The sequence below is a fragment of the Hemiscyllium ocellatum genome, chromosome 33 (assembly GCF_020745735.1).
Source record: "Hemiscyllium ocellatum isolate sHemOce1 chromosome 33, sHemOce1.pat.X.cur, whole genome shotgun sequence".
Taxonomy (NCBI): Eukaryota; Metazoa; Chordata; class Chondrichthyes; order Orectolobiformes; family Hemiscylliidae; genus Hemiscyllium; species Hemiscyllium ocellatum.
In genome coordinates this window covers 13729073-13753183 of record NC_083433.1, presented here as the reverse complement: position 1 = coordinate 13753183, position 24111 = coordinate 13729073, and the positions used below count along the sequence as shown (strand labels likewise).

Genomic DNA, 24111 nt, shown 5'->3' with positions numbered 1-24111 from the left:
CATCACAATGTATAGAAATGTTCGTAGGAGGAGCTACCCAGTTGTCCATGACATCTCCCTCTGTTCCACTGGGTGTTCTTAGTGTTAACATTGTCGACTGTTGGAAAAACCCATCTGGTTCACGAATGTCCATTAGGGAATGAAACTGCCATCCTTACCTGGCCTGGCCTACATGTGACTCCAGACCCACAGCAATGTGGTTGACTCTTAACTGCTCTCTGAGGCAACTCGGGGTAGGCAATAAGTGCTGGACATAGTCAGTGACGTCCTCATCGCATGAATGAATAAAAACCAATAACAGCACGTAGTTGAGGTTGTGATGTGAAATTACTTTTAACTTGGGCCTTAGTGTCTCTCAAGCGATCACCCTGTGTTTTAGATACAATGTAACTAGCAACTAAGTCTTATGTCATAAACCATCTCTGTTCGTCACAACTGAGCTTATTTTCTGCCATAGAACTTGTTTGCTCATCCTTCCTCATATGGTGTCAATAGCTTGATTTGATTTGATTTGATTACTTATTGTCACATGTACCTAGGTACAGTGAAAAGTTTTGTTTTGTGCGCAGTACAGACAGATCATACCATACAAAGATTGAACAGAGTGAGAGATACAAAGTTACAGCTGCAACGAAGGTGCACAAAAAGCAAGATCAACATTAAATTTGAAATTTGAGAGGTCCATTCAGAAGTCCAATACCAATAGAAAGGACAGGTGTCAGAGAAATGACCCTAAGATTGTCTGTCCCACCATCAAAAAGATTTTTTTGTTGCTTTATTCATTCACGGAGTGTAGGCATCATTAGTTAGACCAATATTTATCGCCATCCTTTGTTGTCCAGATGGCAACCCTAATGCAGTGTGTGTGGAGTCACAGGTAGGCCCATTTGAGGTGGCATGGTAGCTCAGTGGTTGGCACTGCTGCTCACAGAGCCAGGGACCCAGGTTTGATTCCAGCCTCAGGTAACTGTCTGTGTGGAATTTCACAATCTCCCTGTGTCTGCTTGGGTTTCCTCCCAAAGTCCAAAGATGTGCAGGTTGGGTGGATAGGCCATGCTAAATCACCCATAGTGTTCAGGGATGTCCATGAGAAGTACAGGGATAGAATGGGTCTGGTTGGGATGTTTTTCAGTGGGTTTTCAGTGGCCTGCTTCCACACTGTAGAGATTTGACTGGATACGAATGGCAGATTTTCCTCCATAATGGGCATTAGCGATGGATTTTATCTGATAATTGGCAACGGTTTCACGATCATCATTATTTCCGGTTATTTCATTCAATTCAAATTCTGATTCAAACCCAGATCACCCAGAACATTACCTGGATCTCTCAAATCATATTCTAGCAATAACATCTCTTTATATCTCTCTTTAAGGACATCCCACAAATGTGAAAAGCTCTGAAGAAATTCAATTTTTTCCTCTTTTGTAAACTTTCACCTTGTGCTTGTTCACTTTCGAATGGTTTACTAGGAAAGTGTGGTGGCTGGATCTATTCAGGCCTGACTGGAACATTGCCAGGCAACAGGACGAGAGGAGGAAGATGTAGAAATTGCAAAGTTTATTAGATTAGATTACTTACAGTGTAGAAACAGGCCCTTCGGCCCAACAAGTCCACACTGACCTGCCGAAACGCAACCCACCCATACCACTACAGGTACCCCTTATCTAACACTATGGGCAATTTAGCATGGCCAATTCACCTGACCTGCACATCTTTGGACTGTGGGAGGAAACCCACGCAGACACGGGGAGAACGTGCAAACTCCACAAAGTCTGTCGCCTGAGTCGGGAATTGAACCCTGGTCTCTGGTGCTGTGAGGCAGCAGTGCTAACCACTGTGCCACCGTGCCGCCCATGGTGTGCTGACATCTCTGACAGATGCTCCAACTCTGGCCCCCAACTCTGTGTATTTTTTTAAAAATTCATTTACAGGATGTGACCATCGCTGGCTAGGCCAACATTTATTGCCCATCCCTAATTGCCCAGAAGGCAGTTAAGAATCAGCTACATTGCTGTGGGTCTGGAGTCATATGTAGGCCAGACCAGGTAAGGATGGTAGATTCCTTCCCTAAGGACATTAGTGAACCAGATGGGGTGTTACAGCAATTAAAAACAGTTATATGGTCACCATTAGACCAGATTTTTTCAAATTCCACAATTTTATTGAATTCACTTTTTAGTCTCTGTCATGGCTTTTCCTCTGATGATTGACAGCAGATTCATGGTCATCACTAAACTCTTAATTCCAGATTTTTAAAAAAAATCAAATTCAAATTCCAACTTCTGCCATGGATGGGATTTGAACGGAGGCCCCCAGATTAACAGTCTGGCAATAACATCATGAGGAGAAAGTGAGGACTGCAGATGCTGGAGATCAGAGCTGAAAATGCTGGAAAAGCGCAGCAGGTCAGGCAGCATCCAAGGAACAGGAAATTCGACGTTTCAGGCATAAGCCCTTCATCAGGAAGGGTTTATAACATCATAAGGCCATTACCACTCTGTATTGTGTGGGAAATGTCAGATTGTATGATCAGAGGGCAGGAAAATGGCACTGGGTGAGATGCTTATTCAGAAGCTGGCACAGACATGATGGGCTGAATGGACTTGTTTTGTGCTGCAGCACATCTGTGTGGAGGACTATTCATGAGAGTCCTCCTCCCTCAAGGTTGGTGCAGGTGGACATCATTTGTTGGAGAAATGAAGACACCCAGCGGTGGTCAATCCATGCCAGGCCTACCAAGTGATGCCCACATTCCAAGGAATTATGGGAAAAAAAGAAATCACAAGGAGAAGATCCAAAGGATAAATGGTTAATGAACAGTTTTCCTCCAAATATCCCAAGGCTCTCACACCCGACAGTCAGGAGATCTTTCAGTCTGTGCTCGATTAGCTTGTTGGTGCCATGATATAAGAGATCCCAACCCACTTGGTAAAAGGACTGGACATGAAGTGGACAAGGGACTGAATCCCAAATCCCTTACTCCCAACATTTGCAAATCAGGTGTCAGTCAAGTTGACGGGGGAAGGCTGGTGGGCACATGACAGAGCCAATTTGATGTTGAAATGTGGGAAATGATACATTTGGGTAGGAAGGGTGAGGAGAGGGTTCTGAAGGAGGGTAACCAGACCTGAAACATGAACTCTGCTCTCTCTCTCTCTTTCTCTTCACAGGTGCTGCCAAACCGGATGAGTTTCTCCAGCAATTTCTGCCCTTGTTCCAAAAGAACAGGCACCATTGGGAAGGGGGTGCAGGAGAAGGGAGACCTGAGGGTGTGCATCAGTGAAGGTCATGAGGCAGTTTGACAAAGTGGTCAGTGAGGTGTATGAGATTCAAGGGCACAATGTACTTAGAATAGATCCTATATAGATAAAGGACTAAAGTTCAAAGGCAAGAACTTTGTAGTAGACCCTCATAAAATACTGGTTTCGCCCCAACTGGAGTGTTGTATCCAATTCAGTGCAGCACATATGAGGGTGAAAATGTTGGGCAAGGGCACAGTGACCCAGAGGCAGCCTTGCAATAATGTTACAGAGCTGCACATCATTGTGTATAAATACCACAGAGTGGGAGGTGTTAGAACGCAACAGAAGGGACAGCCTGGAACCCTGCTGCAAAATAGATGATAACATGGATATGAACACATGCAGAAGGTAGATTAGTTCACACCTAATCTAACTTTAAATCAGAGCCCAATATATCTACAATGGCAGCGACAGTGGTCAGAATTCACACAGCACCAGGTTATAATCCAACAGAAACAAAAACAGAATTTGCTGGGAAAATTCGACAGGTCTGGCAGCATCTGTGAAGAGAAATCAAGAGTTAATGTTTCAGGTCCAGTAACTCTTCCTCATGACCAACAGATTTATTTGAAATCACGAGCTTTCAAAGTGAGGTCACTAGACAAAGAAGCAGCGCTCTGAAAGCTTGTGATTTCAAATTAACCTGTTGGACTGTAACCTGGGTGCCATGTGAGTTCTGACTTTGTACACCCCAGTCCAACACTGGCACCTCCACATCAGAGTCAGCAGTGTTTGGTATTAACTTATAATAGTGTTAGTTTGAAATCTAAGACTGAGGAGTCTTCTCAGCCTATAAGGAACCCAAACTCACAGGGCTGTCATATAATGAAAGAAGGTTGACAACAAAACTTAAAATGACTTTAATTTTTGGCTCCATATTGTGACTATAAAAATACTGTTAGTTTTGTAAAAGTATGCACAAGACACAAGGAGATTAAATCAGATTGGTAACTTGAGCTCAATTGTTTGAACACGAAGGTTAAGGGAGTGGTAGCGAAGGGTGAGTAATTCACCTCTATGAGCGAACTGTTAACCGGAAATCACTTTGAAATGTTTCGCGTGCTGCATTCCTACAGACAAAGATAAGGGTAATAAAACAAACAGTACACCTCTAAAGAGAACAGGGAGCATCTCAAAGGCAAAACAAAATTGACAATGACTCCGAGGAAAGAAACCTTGAAACTTCTACAAATGTTCTAAGATCGACATAGCAGTAAGGGGTCTCAGGACATTACAGGAGCACCCCTGGGGGAGGAGAGGGGGGGTGCCTGTCTTACAGAAGGGCAGGTGTCTTAATTTGGTGGGGGTTTTGCATGCAAAAGACACTCAATGCTCACTCTCAAAGGCAAGGTCCAATCGAGATCCTTTCCCTTTCAAGTGGACAGTGGGCTGATAAAATTAATCCAAAGGAAAGAAACTGCCTGCAAGCAGAGAGTGGTTAGGATCTGGGAAACTCAGACTGAGATCATGGTGGAGTCTGAATTAATCACAGCATTCACAAGGCAATTAAGTAATTGTCTAACGACAAAAAAAAAATTGCAAGGTCGGGTGAGGGAGCATTGTGACACAGGGACAGAATGAAGTCATTCAGCCCTTTGACCTGCATCACCATTCAATCAGATCATGACAAATCTACTGGGGAAAGTGAGGTCTCCAGAAGCTGGAGATCAGAGGTGAAAATGTGTTGCTGGAAAAGCACAGCAGGTCGGGCAGCATCCGAGGAGCAGGAGAATCAACATTTTGGGCATAAGGGCTTAGCTCCACTGGGGAGGCAATGGCCTAGTGGTATTGTTGCTAGACTACACAACGAGAACCACAGCTAATGTTCTGGAGATGTAGGTTCAAATCCTGCCACAGCAGACTTTGAATTCAGTAAAAAAAAGTCTGGAATTAGGAGTCTCATGGTAATTGTTAAACAATTGTCCAAGAAACCTATTTGATTCACTCATGCCCTTTAGGGGAGGAAATCTTGCTTGGCCTGGCCTATATATCTGTCCAGACTCCCTCTGGGCAATTAGGAATGGGCAAAAAATCCTGGCCTAGCCAGTGATGCCCTCATCCTATGAATGAGAAGTTGAATAGTCCATTTGCCTGCCTTTTCCCTACTTCCTCGCAACACGAGCTGAATCGCTGTGCCACAGAGCCAGCAAGGTGGATGGTCTCCTACTGCGCTGAAACAATTCTTACTCCACATTTGCAGGAAGCGTGAAGAAATGGATATGAAACTGCAGGGTCTGTGCCAGCTCTTGTGGGTTTCTGCTGACAACAATGAGGAAGCACTTTTTCAGCTTGGTGAAGAACTTTGTAAAGCCCTGGTGCCACACCAAGCACAAATGAACCCTGCAGTTCATGGTTCGTGCCATAGCTGCAGAAACTCCGTCCTGCAGTTTCTGGGCTCCTTTAGATGTGTTGATAAGCAGCTCAGAAAAACCAGAACATCCAGTCTGAAAGAAATGACGTGATGGCCACATTAGAAGAAAAAAAACCGGTTTTGGACTTTTAGTTTTGCAGCTGATAAAAGAGCAACTTTCTTTCTGAATGATTGCATTCAGTGCATGTTTATATATAGAGAGTTAACTCTTTTCCCAAACACAGAGTACGCTACAGCAGCTCATTTTGCTAATCACACTTCCTCAAATTTGGTTTCAGACTCACATAAAAGGCCCTACCCCGCGATATTTGCGAACAGATTTAATTAATCATTTGCTCTCTCCTTTGTTTTACTGGCTCTGCTCGGGCGACACCAATTGCAGAGATGCAACGGCAACTGAGGGAGGAGAGGTGAGGATCAGGCACAATTGCATGCACTCTATGCCCCTGCTGGGGGACACAGCAGGAGGAGGTTGGTTGGGAAGTGATTCCCAGGCAACTAGGGAGGGAGGGCAGAGTGGGGGCCTGTGAGCAGAGGATAAGATGTTTCTTATTCGTTCTAGTGATTACGATCAGCTTCCAGACGATGTGCCGATATCTGCCCACATTGCTGATTCAGAACATACCAAAGGATTCAACAGCCACATTGTGAGTATCCTACCTCTTTAAGGAACCTCGGAGGCAGTTCAGGGGAAGGCTTACCAGACTCGTGCCCAGAATGGATTAATGAGGAGAGTTAGCGGCAAGCTAGGTTTGCGTTTGCTTGAGTTTTAAAAAAAGAGTAAAAGGAGACTCGTTCGAAACATATAAAAATAAGAGTCAGCATAGCGCTGTTCTCTCATTAGAGAGAGGACTGGTGATGAGTTTAACCTGAGGGTGACCATGCCTCAAGTAAGGGGTGAGGTTGAGAAGGTGGGACCTTCATGTTGATCTCAACCAATCCAGGAATGATGTGGAGGAGGCGGTGTTGGATTGGGATGGGCAAAATTAAATATCACACAACACCAGTTTATAACTGAAAATGTGTTGCTGGAAAAGCGCAGCAGGTCAGGCAGCATCCAAGGAACTGGAGATTCAATGTTTCGGGCATAAGCCCTTCTTCAGGAATAGTGTTATTCAAAGTCTGCTGTAGCAGGATTTGAACCCACATAACACCAGGTTATAGTCCAACAGGTTATAGTCCAACAGGTTTATTTGGAAGCACTAGCTTTCGGAGCATTGCTCCTTCATCAAGTGGTTGTGACGTTCCGAAAGCTAGTGCTTTCAAATTAACCTGTTGGACTATAACCTGGTGTTGTGTGATTTTTAACTTTGTTCAATACAGCAAGTAAAGCTACATCACTCTGCATTGCAAACCTGCTCTCCAGCCAGCTGAGCTAGCTGGCAGGAGCAGATGCTGGAGAGTCAGAGCCGAAAAGTGTGAGGCACAGCAGGTCAGGAAATGAGTTAGCCTCTCTCTAAATAAACATGCACTAAGTGCAGTCATTCAGAAAGAAAATCACTCTTTAATCAGCTGCAAAACAGCCCCAAGCCAGGTTTTTCTGTCATGTGATCTGAGGAACAGGAGAGTCGACATTTCAGGCATAAGCTCTACGTCTGGAATGTTGGGGGGGGGGCAAGGAGGTGGGGCGGGTGGGGTAGTGGTGGGAGTGGTGGGGATGAAGGGGGCTGAGAGATAAATAGGGGGTGGGGGGAGGGGGCTGCTGAGGAAGGTAATTGGGAAGATAACAGGTAGATGCAGGTGGGGATGAAGGCGATAAGTCAGAGGTGAGGGTGGAGGGGATAGATGGGAAGGAAGATGGACAGGTAGGACAGGTCAAGAAGGCAGATGGAGAGTTGCATCTGGGATGAGGTTGGGGGAGGGGAGATTTGGAAACTCATGCAGATTGAAACAGCGGGAATCCTGAGGTGGGGGGAGGTGTGTAGCAGTTTAGATGTGGACAGTCTGTTTCCTCCAGTGGGAATATCTAGAATGAAGGGGCGCTACACAAGACGGGGAAAGGTGAGGAGACATTTTCTTTTTTTCTTCCAGTCACGCGTCGCCAGGACTCTTTCCTCCCAGGTGACAGAAGCAGAATCCATGACTGGGATTTGTAAGGCAGGGGTGGATAGAGAGCAGGCAGGAAATGCAGATTTGTGGGGACAATCAAATCAGCCGTGACGTTCCTAAAGGGCAGAATGGGGTTAAGGGGCTGAATAGCTGAGCAATGCCCCATCTTAATACGCGTTTGCCTCAGATGTGTGCTGGGGGAGCCATATGTGCTCATACAGGGTGTACAGCAAGATGCTAGCCAATCCCTGTATATTCTCTCTTCACTCTTAACATTCACCTGTACCTGTGTTTTTGTTTTTGCTGCTGTTTGCCTATTATTTACTATCTATGCTACTTAACTCTGTGATCTCGGTAAAAACAAGGACTGCAGATGCTGAAAACCAGATTCTAGATCTGAGTGGTGCTGGAAAAGCACAGCAGGTCAGGTAGCATCCAAGGAGCAGAAAAATCGGCACTTTGGGCAAAAGCCCTTCATCAGGAATAGAGCCTCTATGCTCTGCCTGTATTGCTCACAAGACAAAGCTTTTCACTGTGCCTCGGTACACGTGACAATAAATTCAATTTAATTCAATTCTCAGCGAGTGTTGATTAAGGGAGGCAAGTTGTCGGCACAGGAGACTTGGTAGAACTTCACTGCTCATCTCTCACCGGCGTTAAATAAACGCAGAGTGTTCCTAGCAGAGTCTCAGGTAGGTGAGGTAGGGGAGGGAGGCAGAGTGAATGTTTCTCGTGCCAAAATCTGACTCGACTTGAAGACACAATATGTTAACTGTCTCTGTTGGCAAGGCCTGGTGTTTGTTGCTCAACAGTGCTGCATGCGGTACCATGTCACTAGGAGCCAACCACTCCGTTACTGTTTTAGATCCACATGCAGGCCAGAACAGAGTTAGGGCAGCAGATTTATTCCCGAAATGACAATGGGTTGTGCACAGGACAGGGCAAGTCAGTGACCTTTTGGGATATAATGTAGATATGTGTAGGGTTATCACACTTTGGCAGGAGAAGCAGAGAGGTATTTCTTAAGTGGTGGGAGATTAGAAAGTGTGGATGTGCAAAAGCACCTGCTTGTCCTTGTTTATTGAAAACTGTAATAATTACACAGGGGCTAGTATCCTGTCACCCTTTATTAACACATGGAGAGTCCTTGACACTGATCCAGCTCCCTCAGAGCCAGCTCTCAGAGTGTCTCTCTGACACTCCTGTTAATATCTGCCAGCCAGGGCTCCCTGATTGGACCAGGTTTACAGCCCCAATCAGGGAACTCAGATTCTATGCGGTCCACTTGGCTGACTTTGTTACAATCACTCCATCCCTCCCCCTCTGGGTCAGAGGATTTAGGCTGGTTCTTCTTTTGTGGAGCTCCTCCCGGGGTATTTTAGCACAGGGTCAGGTTTCTCCAACTCTGCTTCAGATCCAGGCAATGTGTAACACACAGTCCCTAGCCTCTGGTCCCTGGAGATGGAACAAATTCAGTCTCTTCTTCAGGGGACAAAGGCATCGAGGCAGCAACATCCACCAGTGTTCATCTCAGATTCCGAGGTCTCTTCAATCCCTGATGGAGAGGGAGAGCCCATAGGTTTTGGAAAAGTCAGAAAGGTTGTTGACGAGCCACGTACGATTTATTCCTGCCCTGTTTGTGAGTTTGTAGCTTTCTGATGGTCCGCGTGCTTGTTCAGGACTGACACACCCACCCGAACATTATACATCACTGCACCTGACCTCGCGTTGACCCTGCCTCTTACCCATGCAGGGCCACTTTCAAACTTCATTCCCTGAAGTAAACTCTCTCTCTCACTTAGTGGAGTCTTCTGTCTGGCATTGGCATTCCTGGTGTTGTTTCACCCTCCCCTCCCAGGTTCAGGAAGGTTAGATTTAATCTGATATACAGTCTACTCCCCATCAACAACTCTGGTGGAGCTACCCCTGTAGCTGTGTGAGGGATGGTCCTGTAATCAAACAGGAACCAGCACAGTTCTGTATCTAGTGAAGCTGTAGGCTGTTTCTTTAAAACTGCTTCTTCTGCCTGATCACTGATGATGGATGGTATGGAATTGTCTGTAAAAGTCAAAAACCATTTGCTTTTAGGAAATTCCCTTCTGGTAAATGATGGCATGTGATTTTTGATCACGAATCTTCCCTTCCTTCTGACCTTGCCTTGACCTTCACGTGTATTCCAATTGTTTTTCCCAATTTTCTCATTAATCCATCTCTTTTCTGTCCCTCTTTTCTAAAGATGAGTCATATCGGACTCGAGATGTTGTCCTTGATCCCCTCTCCACAGGTGGGTCCAGGCATTGTTGAGCTTTTTCCAGCACTTTCTGCCATTTCAGATCGAGAGAAATCTGTCGGAGTTTGCTTTTGTTGCAATCAGTGCCCTGACTTTGGCTCAAAGGGCCCCAAATGCATAGCAGGGGATGGTGATCATGTTGCTCAATTAGTAATCCTGAGAGTCAGTCTTGGGTTCAAATCCCGCCATAGAATTTGATTTAAATTAATAAACCTTGAGCCAGTCTCAGTTACAGGAGCATAATTATTACCGATTACTGTCAAACCCTTCTATTTCATTAATACCTTTAAAGGAAGGAAATCTGGTGCCTTTCCTTGGTCTGCCCCACATATGATTTCACAGGGAAGAGCTGTTAATGGCTGACTCTGAAATGGTGCTGCAAGCTGCTTTTCTCAAGGGGCAATTAGGGTAATAAATGCTGCCCTTGCCACCTCTAGTGAGAGAATTGAATGAAACATTGCCCTGGGATGTCTGTGCCCAGGAGTTCCGTTTCTGAGCAAGGTCACATATTCCTTTCATCAACATTATCCCATGTTCTTCCTGCAGGTCTACACAATTCAGGTGAAGCAGAAAGGTGGAGGCAAATATTTCATATTCCGACGCTATAAGCAGTTTCATACCCTTCAGGCTAAACTACAGGAGAGATTCAGTCTGGACAACAGCCCCATCTGTGACTTGCCTCCGCTACCAGGTAAGGAGACACTTAGCGATGCACTGTCCTGTCGAGGAGAAACTCTCACTCAGTTCTGCACATGATAAACATGATGTGGAGAAGCTGCCAAAGGGTAGTTATGCAATTGGAACTGAGAGGTCATAACTCTTGGGAAACTCAAATAGAAGTTGCCATTTTCTTCTGAGAAGGAGATGGTTTGGTTGGGGGAGATTGCCTCCGGAACTATTCCCATCATTACCAATCCCATCCAAGTTAATGGTTCAGCAAATGTTTGCTTGTGGGATTGCACTCAACTACATAGCAATGGCCACTGTGCTCAGAGTTCACTTACTGTGTTTGTGAACAGGGTTAGGGTGTCTCTGAAAGATGTGATAAGGTCTCCTCTCAATGCCAATCCCCTCCCACAATGCATTTCTCCCCGTTATGGGAAGGATGATGGCTGCCACCATCAGCTCAAATTACCCACAAGTAGGAGTGTGAAATCTTACAGCCCTTGTTTGAGGTGCACAGTTGTTGGAGAAGGAGCAGAAAAATGGCCGAAACAGGACAACCTTGGGAGGTCTTCACGATCGTGGGGCGGATGGAGAGAAGCTCTGTGGGAAGAACCAAAACTAAGGGCCACAAGTCCAGAATAGTCGCTAGGAAATCCAAGAAACCAATGAAGAGCTATTTCAGGAGGATGGTTGGAGAGTGTAACTCCCTCTCACCTGCAGCAGCTGAAGGAAAGCATAAAGGAGCAATGAAAGGAAACTAGACGAAGCAGAAAGAGATCTTAGAAGCTAAGATGAATTAGGGTGGGAGGAGGACCATGTGGAACAGCACAGGGCAGCTTTATCTGAATGGCCTAAATATTCTGCTGTAAATTCTATACAATAAAGACAACCTCATAGAGTCATATTGCACGGAAACAGACCCTTCGGTCCAACCAGTCCATGCTGACCATAATCCCAAACTAAACTAGTCCCACCTGCCTGCACTTGACCCACATTCCACCAAACCTTTCCAATTATGAACTTACCTAAATATCTTTTAAACATTGTAACTGTACCCACTTCCATCACTTTCTCTGGCTGTTCATTGCACACATGAGCCACTCTCGCTGTAAAAATGTTGTCCCCCTCATTCTTTTTAAAATTTTACTCCTCTCACCTTAAAACTATGCCCCCTAGTTTTGAAACCTTCATCCCCAGGGAAATGACACCTGCCATTTACCCTATCCATGCCCCTCATGATTTTATAAACCTCAATAAGGTCACCCGTCAATCTCCTATGCTCCAGTGACATAGGTCCCAGTCTGTCCAGTCTATTTTCATACCTCAAACCCTCCACTCCTGGCAAATCTTTTCTGAACCCTCTCCAGTTGAATAATATACTATGATAGCAGAACTCAGCACTACTCCAGAAGAGGCCTTAACAATGTTCTGTACAACCACAACACAACGTCCCAACGCTTATACTCAGAAGTCTGAATGATGAAGGCTAAACACCTTCTTGTGTCTACCTGAGACACAAATTTCAAAGAATTATGTACCTGAGCCCCTAGTTCTCCCTTTTCTACTACACTACTGGAGCCCCACCATTAACTGTATCAGATGGAAGTGGGTACTGCAGATGCTAGCGATCAGAGTCAAGGTTAGAGTGGTGCTGGAAAAGCACAGCAGGTCAGGCAACGTTTTGGGCCTGATGAAGGGCTTTTGCCCGAAACATCGATTTCCCTGCTCCTTGGATGCCTGACTTGCTGTGCTTTTCCAGCACCACTCTGATCCTGACATTAACCGTATAAGTCCTGTCCTTGTTTGCAATATTTAAACGCAATAACTCTCAAATAATTAAATTTAACTCCATCTGTCACTCCTCAGCCCATTGACTCAATTGATCAAGAACTCTCTGTTATCTTAGATAACACTCTTTACCATTCACTACACTACCAATTTTGATGTCATCCACCAACGTACTAACCATGTTTCCTAAATTCTCATCTGAATTGTTTATATAACAGTGGACTCATTACCAAACCCTGTTGAACACCACTGGCCACAGGCCTCTGTGTGAATATATATATATTAGATTAGATTAGATTTAATTCCCCACAGTGTGGAAACAGGCCCTTCAGCTCAACAAGTCCACACCAACCCTCCGAAAAGTAGCCCACCCAGTCCCATTTCCCTCTGAATGATGCGCCTAACATATGGGCAATTTAGCACGGCCAATTCACCTAACCTGCACATCTTTGGACTGTGGGAGGAAACCGGAGCACCTGAAGGAAACCCACACAGACATGGAAAGAATGTACAAAGTCACCAAGGCTGGAATTGAACCTGGGACCCTGGTTCTATGAGGCAGCAGTGCTAACCACTGAGCCACCATGCCACCCTATATATAATATCTGAGTAATGAGAGATTAAATATAAAGTATTAATTTTCACTTGATCTGTTCACAAAATCTGCATGTTAAATATCAGAAAGTATTAATTCAGAAGGGTTTTCAATTGGGACAAGAAAACTATCTGGATTCCATTATCAAACAAGGGCACAATCATTTCTGCTGCTTATTCCTCCAGCCCCATTTACTCGTGTTGTTCTGTGCAGCAGCTTTGACTGAACACCAGTGGCAAATCGTTACACAAGTGTTAACTCTGTTTCTCTCGCCACAAGATGTTGCGAGACCTGCTGAGTTTCTCTAGTACTTCTTTGTCTTGGATCGTGGGCGCGCCCCACCCCGATATTTTGTTCTTACGAGAACAAATTGCTGTTTCAAAATAATACAAAACCACAGAGGATGGACGCCCTACATGTAATATTGTAAGTAATAATTAATGACACACTGCTGCTAGCTATTTGTAACAGCTTTACTCATGCATTGTGCTCAGCTAGAAACCATTCAACTGTGATGTTTTGGGGAAGTCTGTTGCTCAGAGTCATACAACACGAAAACAGACCCTTTGGTCCGACCAGTCCATACCAACCATAATCCCCAAACTAAACTGGTCCCACTAACCTCCCCCTGGCCCATATCCCTCCAAACATATCTTATTCATAAACTTATCCAACAGTCTTTCAAATGTTGTACCTATGTCCACTCCACCACTTCCTCAGGAAGTTCATTCCACGCGCAACCTGCCCTCTGTGTAAAAAAGTTATCCCTCATGTCCTTTTAAAAACTTTCCCCTCTCACCCTAAAAATGCACCCTCTAGTTTTGAGCTCTACCATCCTAGGGCAAAGAGTCTTGCTATTCACCTTATCTAAACCCGTCATGATTTTATAGACCTCTATCACGTCACCCCTCAAACTCCCATGCTCCAGTAAAAATTGTCTCAGCCTATCCAGCTTCTCCTTGTAGCTCTCACCTTCCATTCCTGGCAACATCCTGATAAATCTCTTCTGAACCCTCTCCAGCTTAACAATACCAGTCCTAGGTAAAAACAATGACTGCAGATGCTGGAAACCAGATTCTGGATTTGAGTGGTGCTGGAAAAGCACAGCAGGTCAGGCAGCATCCAAGGAGCAGGAAAATCAACATTTCGGGCAAAAGCCCTTCATCAGGAATACAGGCAGAGTGCCTGAAGGGTGGCCTGTATTCCTGATGAAGGGCTTTTGCCTGAAATGTCGATTTTCCTGCTCCTCAAATACCCGTCCTACAGCAGGGCAACCAGACCTGCACACATTACTCCAGAAGACGCCTCGCCAATGTCCTGTACAATCTCAACATCATGTCCCAACTCCTCTACTCAAAGGTCTAAGCAATGAAGACAAGAGTGCTAAACACCTTCTTAACCACCCTGTCTCCATGTGACACACACTTCAAAGAATTATATACCTGAACCCCTTGGTCTCCCTAATCTACAACATTACCCATGGCCCTATTTTTATTGTATAATCCTGCCCTTGTTTGCTTTACCAAAATGCTTGGATTTAGCTAAAGGTCACAGTTCATACCCTGTTTCACCCCAACCTTCTGCTCCTCCTCCAGCAATCTTATGTCTCAAACAAATGTAAGATTTAATGTTCCTACCAACGGGTAATTTGAGCTGAGTTTCATAGTTATCATCCTTCCTACAACTGGGTAATCCCAGGAAAACCTATCGCACGTTCCCAGAAATACGTTGCGGGAGAGGATTGCAATTAATTCACAATGCCGTTGCATATACCCTAACCCTGTTCCACAAACACAATAACTGACTTATGGGCACAGTGACCATTGCTACGTGGGTAAGCAACATCCCACAAGCAGGAATTTGATGAACCTACAGTAGGAAACAAGCCCTTTGGCCCAACAAGTCCACTACCATCCGAAGAGTATCCCACCCAACCCCATTCCTCTACATTTACCCCTGACTAATGCACCTAACCTAAACATCCATGAACACTATGGGCAATTTAGCATGGCCAATTCACCCTAACGTACACATCTTTGGACTGTTGGGGGAAACCAGAGCACCCAAAGGAAACCCACGCAGACACGGGGAGAACATGCAAGCTCCACACAGACAGTCACCTGCGGCTGGGATTAAACCTGGATACCTGGCACTCTGAGGCAGCAGTGCTAACCACTGAGACACCGTGCCATCCTTAAATGATCAATGTATTCTGGTTTGGATGGGCTTGCTTGTGGATGGAGTGTTGACCTGTACAGCTGCATTACTCTTGGCTCATGTGCCACACCATTAGCACTGCTGCCTCACAGCAACCAGGGTCCAGGTTCGATTTCAGCCTCGGGCAACTGCCTGTGTGGAGTTTGCACATTCTCCCCGTGTCTGTGTGGGATTTCTCCGGGTGCTCCGGTTTCCTCTCACAGTCCAAAGATGTGCAGGTTAGGTGAATTGGTCATGCTAAATTGCCCTTAGTGTTAACTGCATTAGTCAGAGGGAAACGGGACTGGGTGGGTTACTCTTCAGAGGGTCGTTGTGGACTTGTTGGGCCGAAGGGCCTGCTTCCACACTGTAGGCAATCTAAAAAAAAAACCATGGGGATTATTCCCATTCAGCGGAACGGGCAACAGGTCTTGTTGGGGCAGGATTTCAACTCAATTGAAAACCCATTCACTGAGTTAAAGTTGGACCCTGATACCTGAATGATGGTGAGCTCAGTGCTGCACTGCTGGGTCAACATTAGTGTGAGGCTGTTTGGTGTCATAGAAATGTCCCTGCCTCTGGACCAGAAGTCCCACTTGGCCTGAAAACACCTGAAAGATTATTTTTAAAAAGACATTGTTTTTCTAAGCTTTCTGTCCAATGTGTAGGAATACAAATGAGTACTGATTTTTTAAAAAAATGTCCGTTGGATGTGGGTGTCACTATCTAACATCCAATGCCCATCCCTACTTGCTCAGAGAGCTGTTAAGAGTCAACCACATTGCTGTCTCGAGTCACAAAGCGGCCAGGCCGGGTAGGACGGCAGATTTCCTTGCTTGAGGTGGATTACTGAACCAGACAGGTTCCTCCAATTCGGCAGAAGTGAGGACTGCAGATGCTGGAGGTTAGAGTCAAGATTAGAGTGGTGCTGGAAAAGCACAGCAGGTCAGGCAGCATCCGTGGAACAGGAAAATTGACAAAAGCCCTTCATTCGGAATGAGAATCATCAGGAATCAGGGTTTCTCCAATTGTCAATGATCACCATAAGATTTAGTGCAAACTGTTGATGTGTATCAATCATCAACTGCACACAGAAATGTGGGAGAGTGGGAGGTCTTGCTGGTGCCTTCTTTTCTCAGGTCAGTCATATGATCAGACACCATCACAGCATAGTTCCTTACACACATGCTCAGTCGTCATTGCCAGCGTGTTGGTTCTGTTAACCCTTTTAAACTTTGCTACATATGGGTTTAAACCCACATTGTTCTGAACCAGAGGCCAGATATCCCATTTAGCCACAGTGTGGAGGATCCTGCCTGTTTAAATTGAGTGGCCAATCTCACCTAAACAGGGTCATGGAGATGTACAGCACTGAATCAGACCCTTCAGTCCAACTTGTCCATACTGACCAGATATCCTAATCTAATCTTGTCACATTTGCCAGCACTTGGCCCATATCCCTCTAAACCCTTTCTATTCATATATATCCAGATGCCTTGTAAATGTAATTGTACCAGCCTCCACCACTTCCTCTGGCAGCTCATTCTATACACGCACCACCCTCTGTGTGAAAACGTTTTCCCTCAGGTCTCTTTTATATCTTTGCCCACTCACCTTAAACTAAAGCCCTCTAGTTTTGGACTCCCCCCACCCCAGAGAATAGACCTTGACTATTCACCCTATCCATGGTCCTCGTGATTTTATAAACCTCAATAAGGTCACCCCTCAGCCTCTGTAGCTCCAGGGAAAATAGCCCCAAGATAGCCAAACTCTCCCTGTAGCTCAAACCCTCCAAGGATGTTGGCAACATTTCTTAGTAAGCTCAGTGTTGCACTGCTGGGCCAGCATTGATGATGTATTCAATGTTGTTGTGGGGTAGTGGCATCGTATCTCCCTCTGGGCCAGAAGTCCCACTTAATCTGGACATACCATGTCCGGACAAACTTATTTAAAAGATATATTATTTTTGTAAACGTTCAACGTTCGCACACTGGAAGCTTAATTACTGAACGCAAGGCGAGTGTTAACAGTGGGCCACAGTGGGAGGATAGTAGGAGCTGATGCTAAGAGGGAGGCTACTTTTCCTGTAACTTATGATCCAGTTTCCCGTCAGCTTGAGGACTGGATGGGAGTGAGTTGAATGCAGGTCTCAAGACCTGGAATTATTCACTTTGGAGAGCTGTGAAGGTTTGAGGTTTCATTTCATGGCTGTTAAGCTGCTCTGATCACAGACATTGTTCACACTACTGGGGCCAATAGGACTAGGGAACCAAGGCTGTAAAATAATGAAACAAAGTCACGTCAGATATTGAAAGTGCTCTTGTTGCAGAGTTATTGCTCATTGGAAGAAATTATCCAGGAAGACAGGGACAGGGAAGACTACAGTCATAGAATTGAAGAAACCCGGCAGTGCAGAAAGACGCTATTTGGCCCACTGAGTCAGCTCTGACCTCTGAACAGCGTCACACCCAGAACAAGTCCACTACCATATCCCTGCACACTTGTATTTCCCATAGCTAACCCACCTGGCCTGCACATCCCTGTGACACTGTGAGCAATTTTGACATGGCCAATCCACCCAAAACTGCACATCTTTGGACTGTGGGAGGAAACCGGAGCACCCGGAGAAATCCATGCAGAACATGCAAACTCCACGCCTAAGGGTAGAATCGAACCCGGGTCCCTGGCAGCTAACCACTGAGCCATCGCACCACCTCATAAGTTGTTGGTAAATCCTTGAGAGAAATGTTAGCTGGCCAGAGTTGGAAGGGGTTGACTTCTTTTGATTGTAATCCCTGTTACCCAAGTGCCTTTAGGATATTGGAGAAAAGATTTCCTGGAATTATTCCTGCACGGGCCACAGGGAGTCTCCCTGAAGAATGACAGATGTGTTACAGTGCAGTAGGAGGCCATTTGGCCCATCAAGCCTGCATGGCCTGGTCAAACCAGCATCAATATTGGTTCAGACACCTGACCACAAAGAAGTGGGTGTTAGTAGGTGGGCCAAAGGTTGCTTGTGGGGTGGGGTGAAAGGGGAAATGGTCAAAGGAGCGATGGACCCACAGAAGCTGCAGCAGCAGCAGCTATGCCTGGTTATGTAGAACCGTCAAGAATAAAGACGTTGGTTGTTCATTTTTGCTGAGTCAAACGCCTGGCACTGTGGATGAACTGCTCCACATTCTGAGCAGTTCAAGGAGATGCATCCCATCACCATCTCAGGGCAAATAGGGATGGAGGCATCAGTCTGACCAGTGGTGCCTTTTCCTGTGACCAAATAAATAATTTTTAAAAATTCCATGAGGGAGTAGACCCCAAGCCTATGGCATCCAGTTGAAGGTGGGCTTGAGATCCCTGATATCTGTTATATTTGGTATTTCAACGACATCAGTGCATAAAAACATGGACATATAGAAAATAGAAGCAGGAGTAGGCCATTCAGCCCTTTGAGCCTTCCCCTCCATTCAATATGGCTGATCATCTAACTCAGTAGGAGAAAGTGAAGACTATAGATGCTGGAGATCAAAGTGAAAATGTGCGGCGGTTGTGATTTGAAAAGTACATCCGGTCAGGCAACATCCGAGGAGCAGGAGAGTCGACGGCTCGAGCAGCAGGAATGAAGAGTTGATGAAGAGCTTATGCTCGAAACGGAACTACCCTGCTCCTTGGATGCTGCCTGACCGGCTGTGTTTTTCCAGCATCGAACTCAGTACCCGCTTTATTTCTTTGAATCCCTTTAGCTTGAAGAACTATACCTAATTCCATCTTGAAAACATTCAATGTTTTGGCCTCAACTCCTTTCTGTGGTAGAGAATTCCACAGACACAGCACTCTCTCAGTGAAGAAATGTCTCCTCAGTTCAATCTTAAATGGCCTATCCTGTATCCTTAGACCATGGCCTCTGGTTATGGACTCCTCTGGAACATCCTTCCTGCGTTTACCCTGTCTAGCCCTTTTAGAATGTTGTAGGTTTCTATGAGACTCCCCCCTTCAGTGAAGTATTGTCTGAACTGACCCAGTCTGTCCTTCCAGGAATCAGTCCGGTGAACCTTTTGTTACACTCTCTCTATCGCTCCTTTCTTACACACAGGGACCAAAACTGCCCACGATATTCCAGGTGTGGTCTTACCAAGGCCTAATGCCTAAAGTCCAGACAATGCACACTAACATCATCTAAGGCTCTGCCTCTAAATTTGTCCAGATGTGGCAAACGTCTCCTTTTCCTCATCCTGTGTGAATCAGTAATTACCTCATTTCTTTTGTTTGCGTTTCACTCACTAGATGGCAGCCTAATGCATAAATGGAGAACTTAAATCCTCATGAATTAATCCTCATGTTGATATTGTCTACTGTTTAGTTTTGTGTCTTCTGTATCTGTACTGAACCCTTCTGCCTGCTCACTTGTCCAATATTTTTATCTTTCAATCAGCTTCACCTCTCTTCTGCTACATAATATCCCTCCCACTGCTACCCCCCCTTAGAGAATTTTAATATCCAGGGAGATTACTTTCAGTTTTGGATGATTTCCGACATGCTTCATTTCACGTGAATATATAAATACGTGAATTCGGAGCACTATGAGGTCATTTGGCCCAATGAGTCTGCTTTCACATTAACCCACATCCTGGTTGTAGGGGGCGAGAGTGGTGCTGGAAAAGCACAGCAGGTCAGGCAGCATCCGAGAAGCAGGAAAATTGACGTTTCAGGCAGGAGGCCTTCATTGGGTCTGGTTGTGATTTGATATCCATTCGCACTGATACTAAGTAGTCTTTGAATCCATTGGCGCACAAGAATCTCCACATCTGCCTTCAAATATTCAGTATTGAGGGAGTGCAGCACTGTTGGAGGGTCAGTACTGTTGGAGGGTCAGTACTGAGGGAGTGCTGCACTGTTGGAGGGTCAGTACTGTTGGAGGGTCAGTACTGAGGGAGTGCTGCACTGTTGGAGGGTCAACGCTGAGGGAGTGCTGCATTGTTGATGGGTCAGTACTGAGGGAGTGCTGTACTGTCGCAGGGTCAGTACTGAGGGGGTGTTGCACTGTTGATGGGTCAGTATTGAGGGAGTGGCGCACTGTCAGACGGTCAGTGCTGAGGGAGTGCCACACTGTTGGAGTGTCAGTACTGAGGGAGTGCCACATTGTCGGATGTTCAGTGCTGACAGAGTGCCATACTGTCAGAGGGTCAGTGCCGACAGAGGGCCGCACAGTTGGAGGGTCATGGCTGAGACAGTGCCGTGCTGTCGAAGGGTCAGTACTCAGGCAAGGCTGCACTGTCGGAGGGTCAGTGCTGAGGGAGTGCCGCACTGTCGGTGGGTCACTGCAGAGGGGGTGCCGAACTGTCAGAGGGTCAATACCGAGAGGGTGCCGCACTGTCGGAGGATCAGTGCAGAGCGAGTGCCGCACTGTCGGAGGGTCAGTACTGAGGGAGTGCCGCACTGTTGGAGGGTCAGTGCTGAGGGAGTGCTGCACAGTCTTGGGTCAGTGCTGAGGGAGTGCTGCACTGTCGGAGGGTCAGTACTGAGAGAGTGTTGCATTGTCGGAGGGTCAGTATTGAGGGAGTGCTGCACTGTCGGAGTGTCAGATTAGAGAGGGTGCCACACTGCTGGAAGGTCAGTACTGAGGGAGTGCTGCACTGTCGGAAGGTCAGTATTGAGGGAGTGCTGTACTCTCAGAGGGTCAGTGCTGAGGGAGTGCTGCACTGTCAGAGGGTCAGTACAGAGGGAGTGCTGCACTGTTGGCGGGTCAGTACTAAGGGAGTGCTGCACTGTTGGCGGGTCAGTACTAAGGGAGTGCTGCACTGTTGGAGAGTCCGTGCTGAGGAGTGCTGCACTGTCGGAGCGTCAGTACTGAGGGAGTGTCACCTTGTCAGATGTTCAGTGCTGACAGAGTGCCATACTGTCAGAGGGTCAGTGCCGACAGAGGGCCGCACAGTTGGAGGGTCATGGCTGAGACAGTGCCGTGCTGTCGAAGGGTCAGTACTCAGGCAAGGCTGCACTGTCGGAGGGTCAGTGCTGAGGGAGTGCCGCACTGTCGGTGGGTCACTGCAGAGGGGGTGCCGAACTGTCAGAGGGTCAATACCGAGAGGGTGCCGCACTGTTGGAGGATCAGTGCAGAGCGAGTGCCGCACTGTCGGAGGGTCAGTACTGAGGGAGTGCCGCACTGTTGGAGGGTCAGTGCTGAGGGAGTGCTGCACAGTCTTGGGTCAGTGCTGAGGGAGTGCTGCACTGTCGGAGGGTCAGTACTGAGAGAGTGTTGCATTGTCGGAGGGTCAGTATTGAGGGAGTGCTGCACTGTCGGAGTGTCAGATTAGAGAGGGTGCCACACTGCTGGAAGGTCAGTACTGAGGGAGTGCTGCACTGTCGGAAGGTCAGTATTGAGGGAGTGCTGTACTCTCAGAGGGTCAGTGCTGAGGGAGTGCTGCACTGTCAGAGGGTCAGTACAGAGGGAGTGCTGCACTGTTGGCGGGTCAGTACTAAGGGAGTGCTGCACTGTTGGCGGGTCAGTACTAAGGGAGTGCTGCACTGTTGGAGAGTCCGTGCTGAGGAGTGCTGCACTGTCGGAGCGTCAGTACTGAGGGAGTGTCACCTTGTCAGATGTTCAGTGCTGAGAGAGTGCCATACTGTCGGAGGGTCAGTGCTGACAGAGGGTCGCACAGTCGGAGGGTCAGTGCTGAGGGAGTGCCGCACTGTTGGAGGTGTCACCTTTCCATTGAAACTGAACTCTCTCCGTCCACCCAGATGGATGTAGAAGGTCCGATGGCATTATTTTGTAGAAGGCATTGGTTCCCTGGCCAATCTTTATCCTTCAATTTCCATGGCAAAGGAACAGATTCTCTGGTCATTATCACGTCATCCTTTGTGCGATCTTCCTGCAGAGATCAGCTACTCCATTGCCTACGTTAGAACAGTCATCACAATTCAAGAAGTGCTTCACTGGCTGTGGACTCCTGAGGCTCTGAAAGAGACAGTAAGCAAATACCAACAAAGAACGACCAACAGGAACCGACCCTTCGGCCCATCAAACCCGTGCTAACACATGATGCCTTTATAAACTAAAAACCTTTTACCTCTATATGGTCCGTACGCATCCATTCGCTGCCTATTCATGTGTCTGTCAAGATGCTTTTTAACTGTTGCTATTGTATTTGCCTCCAGCAACTCTTCAGGCAACACATTGCAAACACTTGCCACCCTCAGCACAAAAGGCTTTCCTCTCACATTTCCTTTCAACTGTCCCCCTTTTACTTTGAACCAATGTCCCCAACTAACTGATATTTCTACTTTAGGAAAAATATTCCATCTATCCATTCTATCCGTGCCTGTTGTAATTTTGTAAACTTTCATCAAGTCGTTCCTCAGCTTTGGTATTCAAGTGAAAACACAACAAGTTGGTCTAATCTCTCCTCCAAACCTGCCATTATCTGGATAAACCTTTTCTGCACCCTTTCCAAAGCCCCCACATCCTTCTGGCAATGTGGTGACCAGAACTGGATGCAATATTCCAAATGTAGCTTTACTAAAGCTCTATACAGCTCCAACATGACTGTGTAATTTTTAATCAGGAGGAGAAGTTGGCACGGTGGCACAGTGGTTAGTCAATTCCCGACTCAGGCGACTGACTGTGTGGAGTTTGCACGTTCTCCCCATGTCTGCGTGGGTTTCCTCTGGGTGCTCCGGTTTCCTCCCACAGTCCAAAGCTGTGCGGGTCAGGTGAATTGGCCATGCTAAATTGCCCGTAGTGTTAGGTAAGGGGTAAATGTAGGGGTATGGGTGGGTTGCGCTCCGGCGGGTCGGTGTGGACTTGTTGGGCCGAAGGGCCTGTTTCCACACTGTAAGTAATCTAATCTAAAAGTCAACATATTGGGTATTAACCTTTCTCCAGGACTTCATTCCTGAAGAAGGGTTAATACCCAAAACATTGACTTCTCCACCTCCTGATGCTGCCTGGCTTGCTGTGTTCCTCCAGCCTCCTGCCTGTCCCTCTTGAGTCGAAAAGTGTGGTGCTGGAGAAGCACAAACAGGTCAGGCACCATCAGGATTCCTGATGAAGGCTTTATCCTCGAAACGCTGATCCTCCTGTTCCTTGGATACTACCTGACCTCCTGTGCTTCTCCAGCACCACACATTTTGACTCTTCCAGTTCTCCTGTTTGTCTACTTTGAATTCATGCATCTGCAGTTTTTTTTTGTTCCTAACTAATTTTTATACATTATGTCCTATGCTTTTGTGATCATTTTATCCACCTGTGTTACCACTTTCAGGAAACTGGAGACCTGTATGCCAAATCCCTCTGGATGTCAATGGTTCTAAGGGTTCTGCCATGTACTGTAGACTTTCTCCTGCAATCGATCTACCAAAATGCATTTGTCCGCATTAAATTCCATCTGCATTTCTCCACCCAAGTCTCCAGCCTATCCGCATCTTGCTCTACCCTCTGGCAATCCTCCACAGCTCCCTCAACTTTTGTGTCATCTGCAAACTTACTCTCTCTCCCCCATATCCTTTATGTACATTATAAACGAACAGTTAGTAGTCAGGTGATTGAGGACAGGGCAGCATCTCTTCTGCAAGACAATGCTGACAACAGGACAGTGTGGGATATTTGCTCGAGGCAAGATGACTTATCCACTGTTCTTTGTTAAAAAGGTGATGTCAGGTCTTGTTCTGCTTATTATGATTCAAACTGAAAATGATTTGCTTTGTTAGGAATGTGCTGCCTGAAAGGCTGGTAGAAACAACTTCAAGAGTAATTTTCAAAACTAAATCAGGTTAAATGATTGCAACAGGTCCAGTAAAACAGGCTTGGGAGAAATAGCATGGGATTCATTTGACAGCTCATTCAAAGGGCTGGCACTGT

General features: G+C 46.3%; 1 protein-coding gene across 1 annotated transcript in view; it reads left to right on the top strand.

Moving 5' to 3' along the window:
* Nucleotides 1-5865: 5865 nt before the first annotated feature.
* The window catches only part of ncf4 (neutrophil cytosolic factor 4), a 77009-nt gene continuing 58763 nt past the window's right edge, over nucleotides 5866-24111 (top strand). Inside the window, exons 1-3 of the mRNA XM_060849130.1 lie at nucleotides 5866-6086; nucleotides 6239-6323; nucleotides 10562-10706. Coding sequence (XP_060705113.1) covers nucleotides 6061-6086; nucleotides 6239-6323; nucleotides 10562-10706 — 256 coding nt within the window. The 5' untranslated portion in view covers nucleotides 5866-6060. The remainder of the gene's footprint in view (nucleotides 6087-6238; nucleotides 6324-10561; nucleotides 10707-24111) is intronic.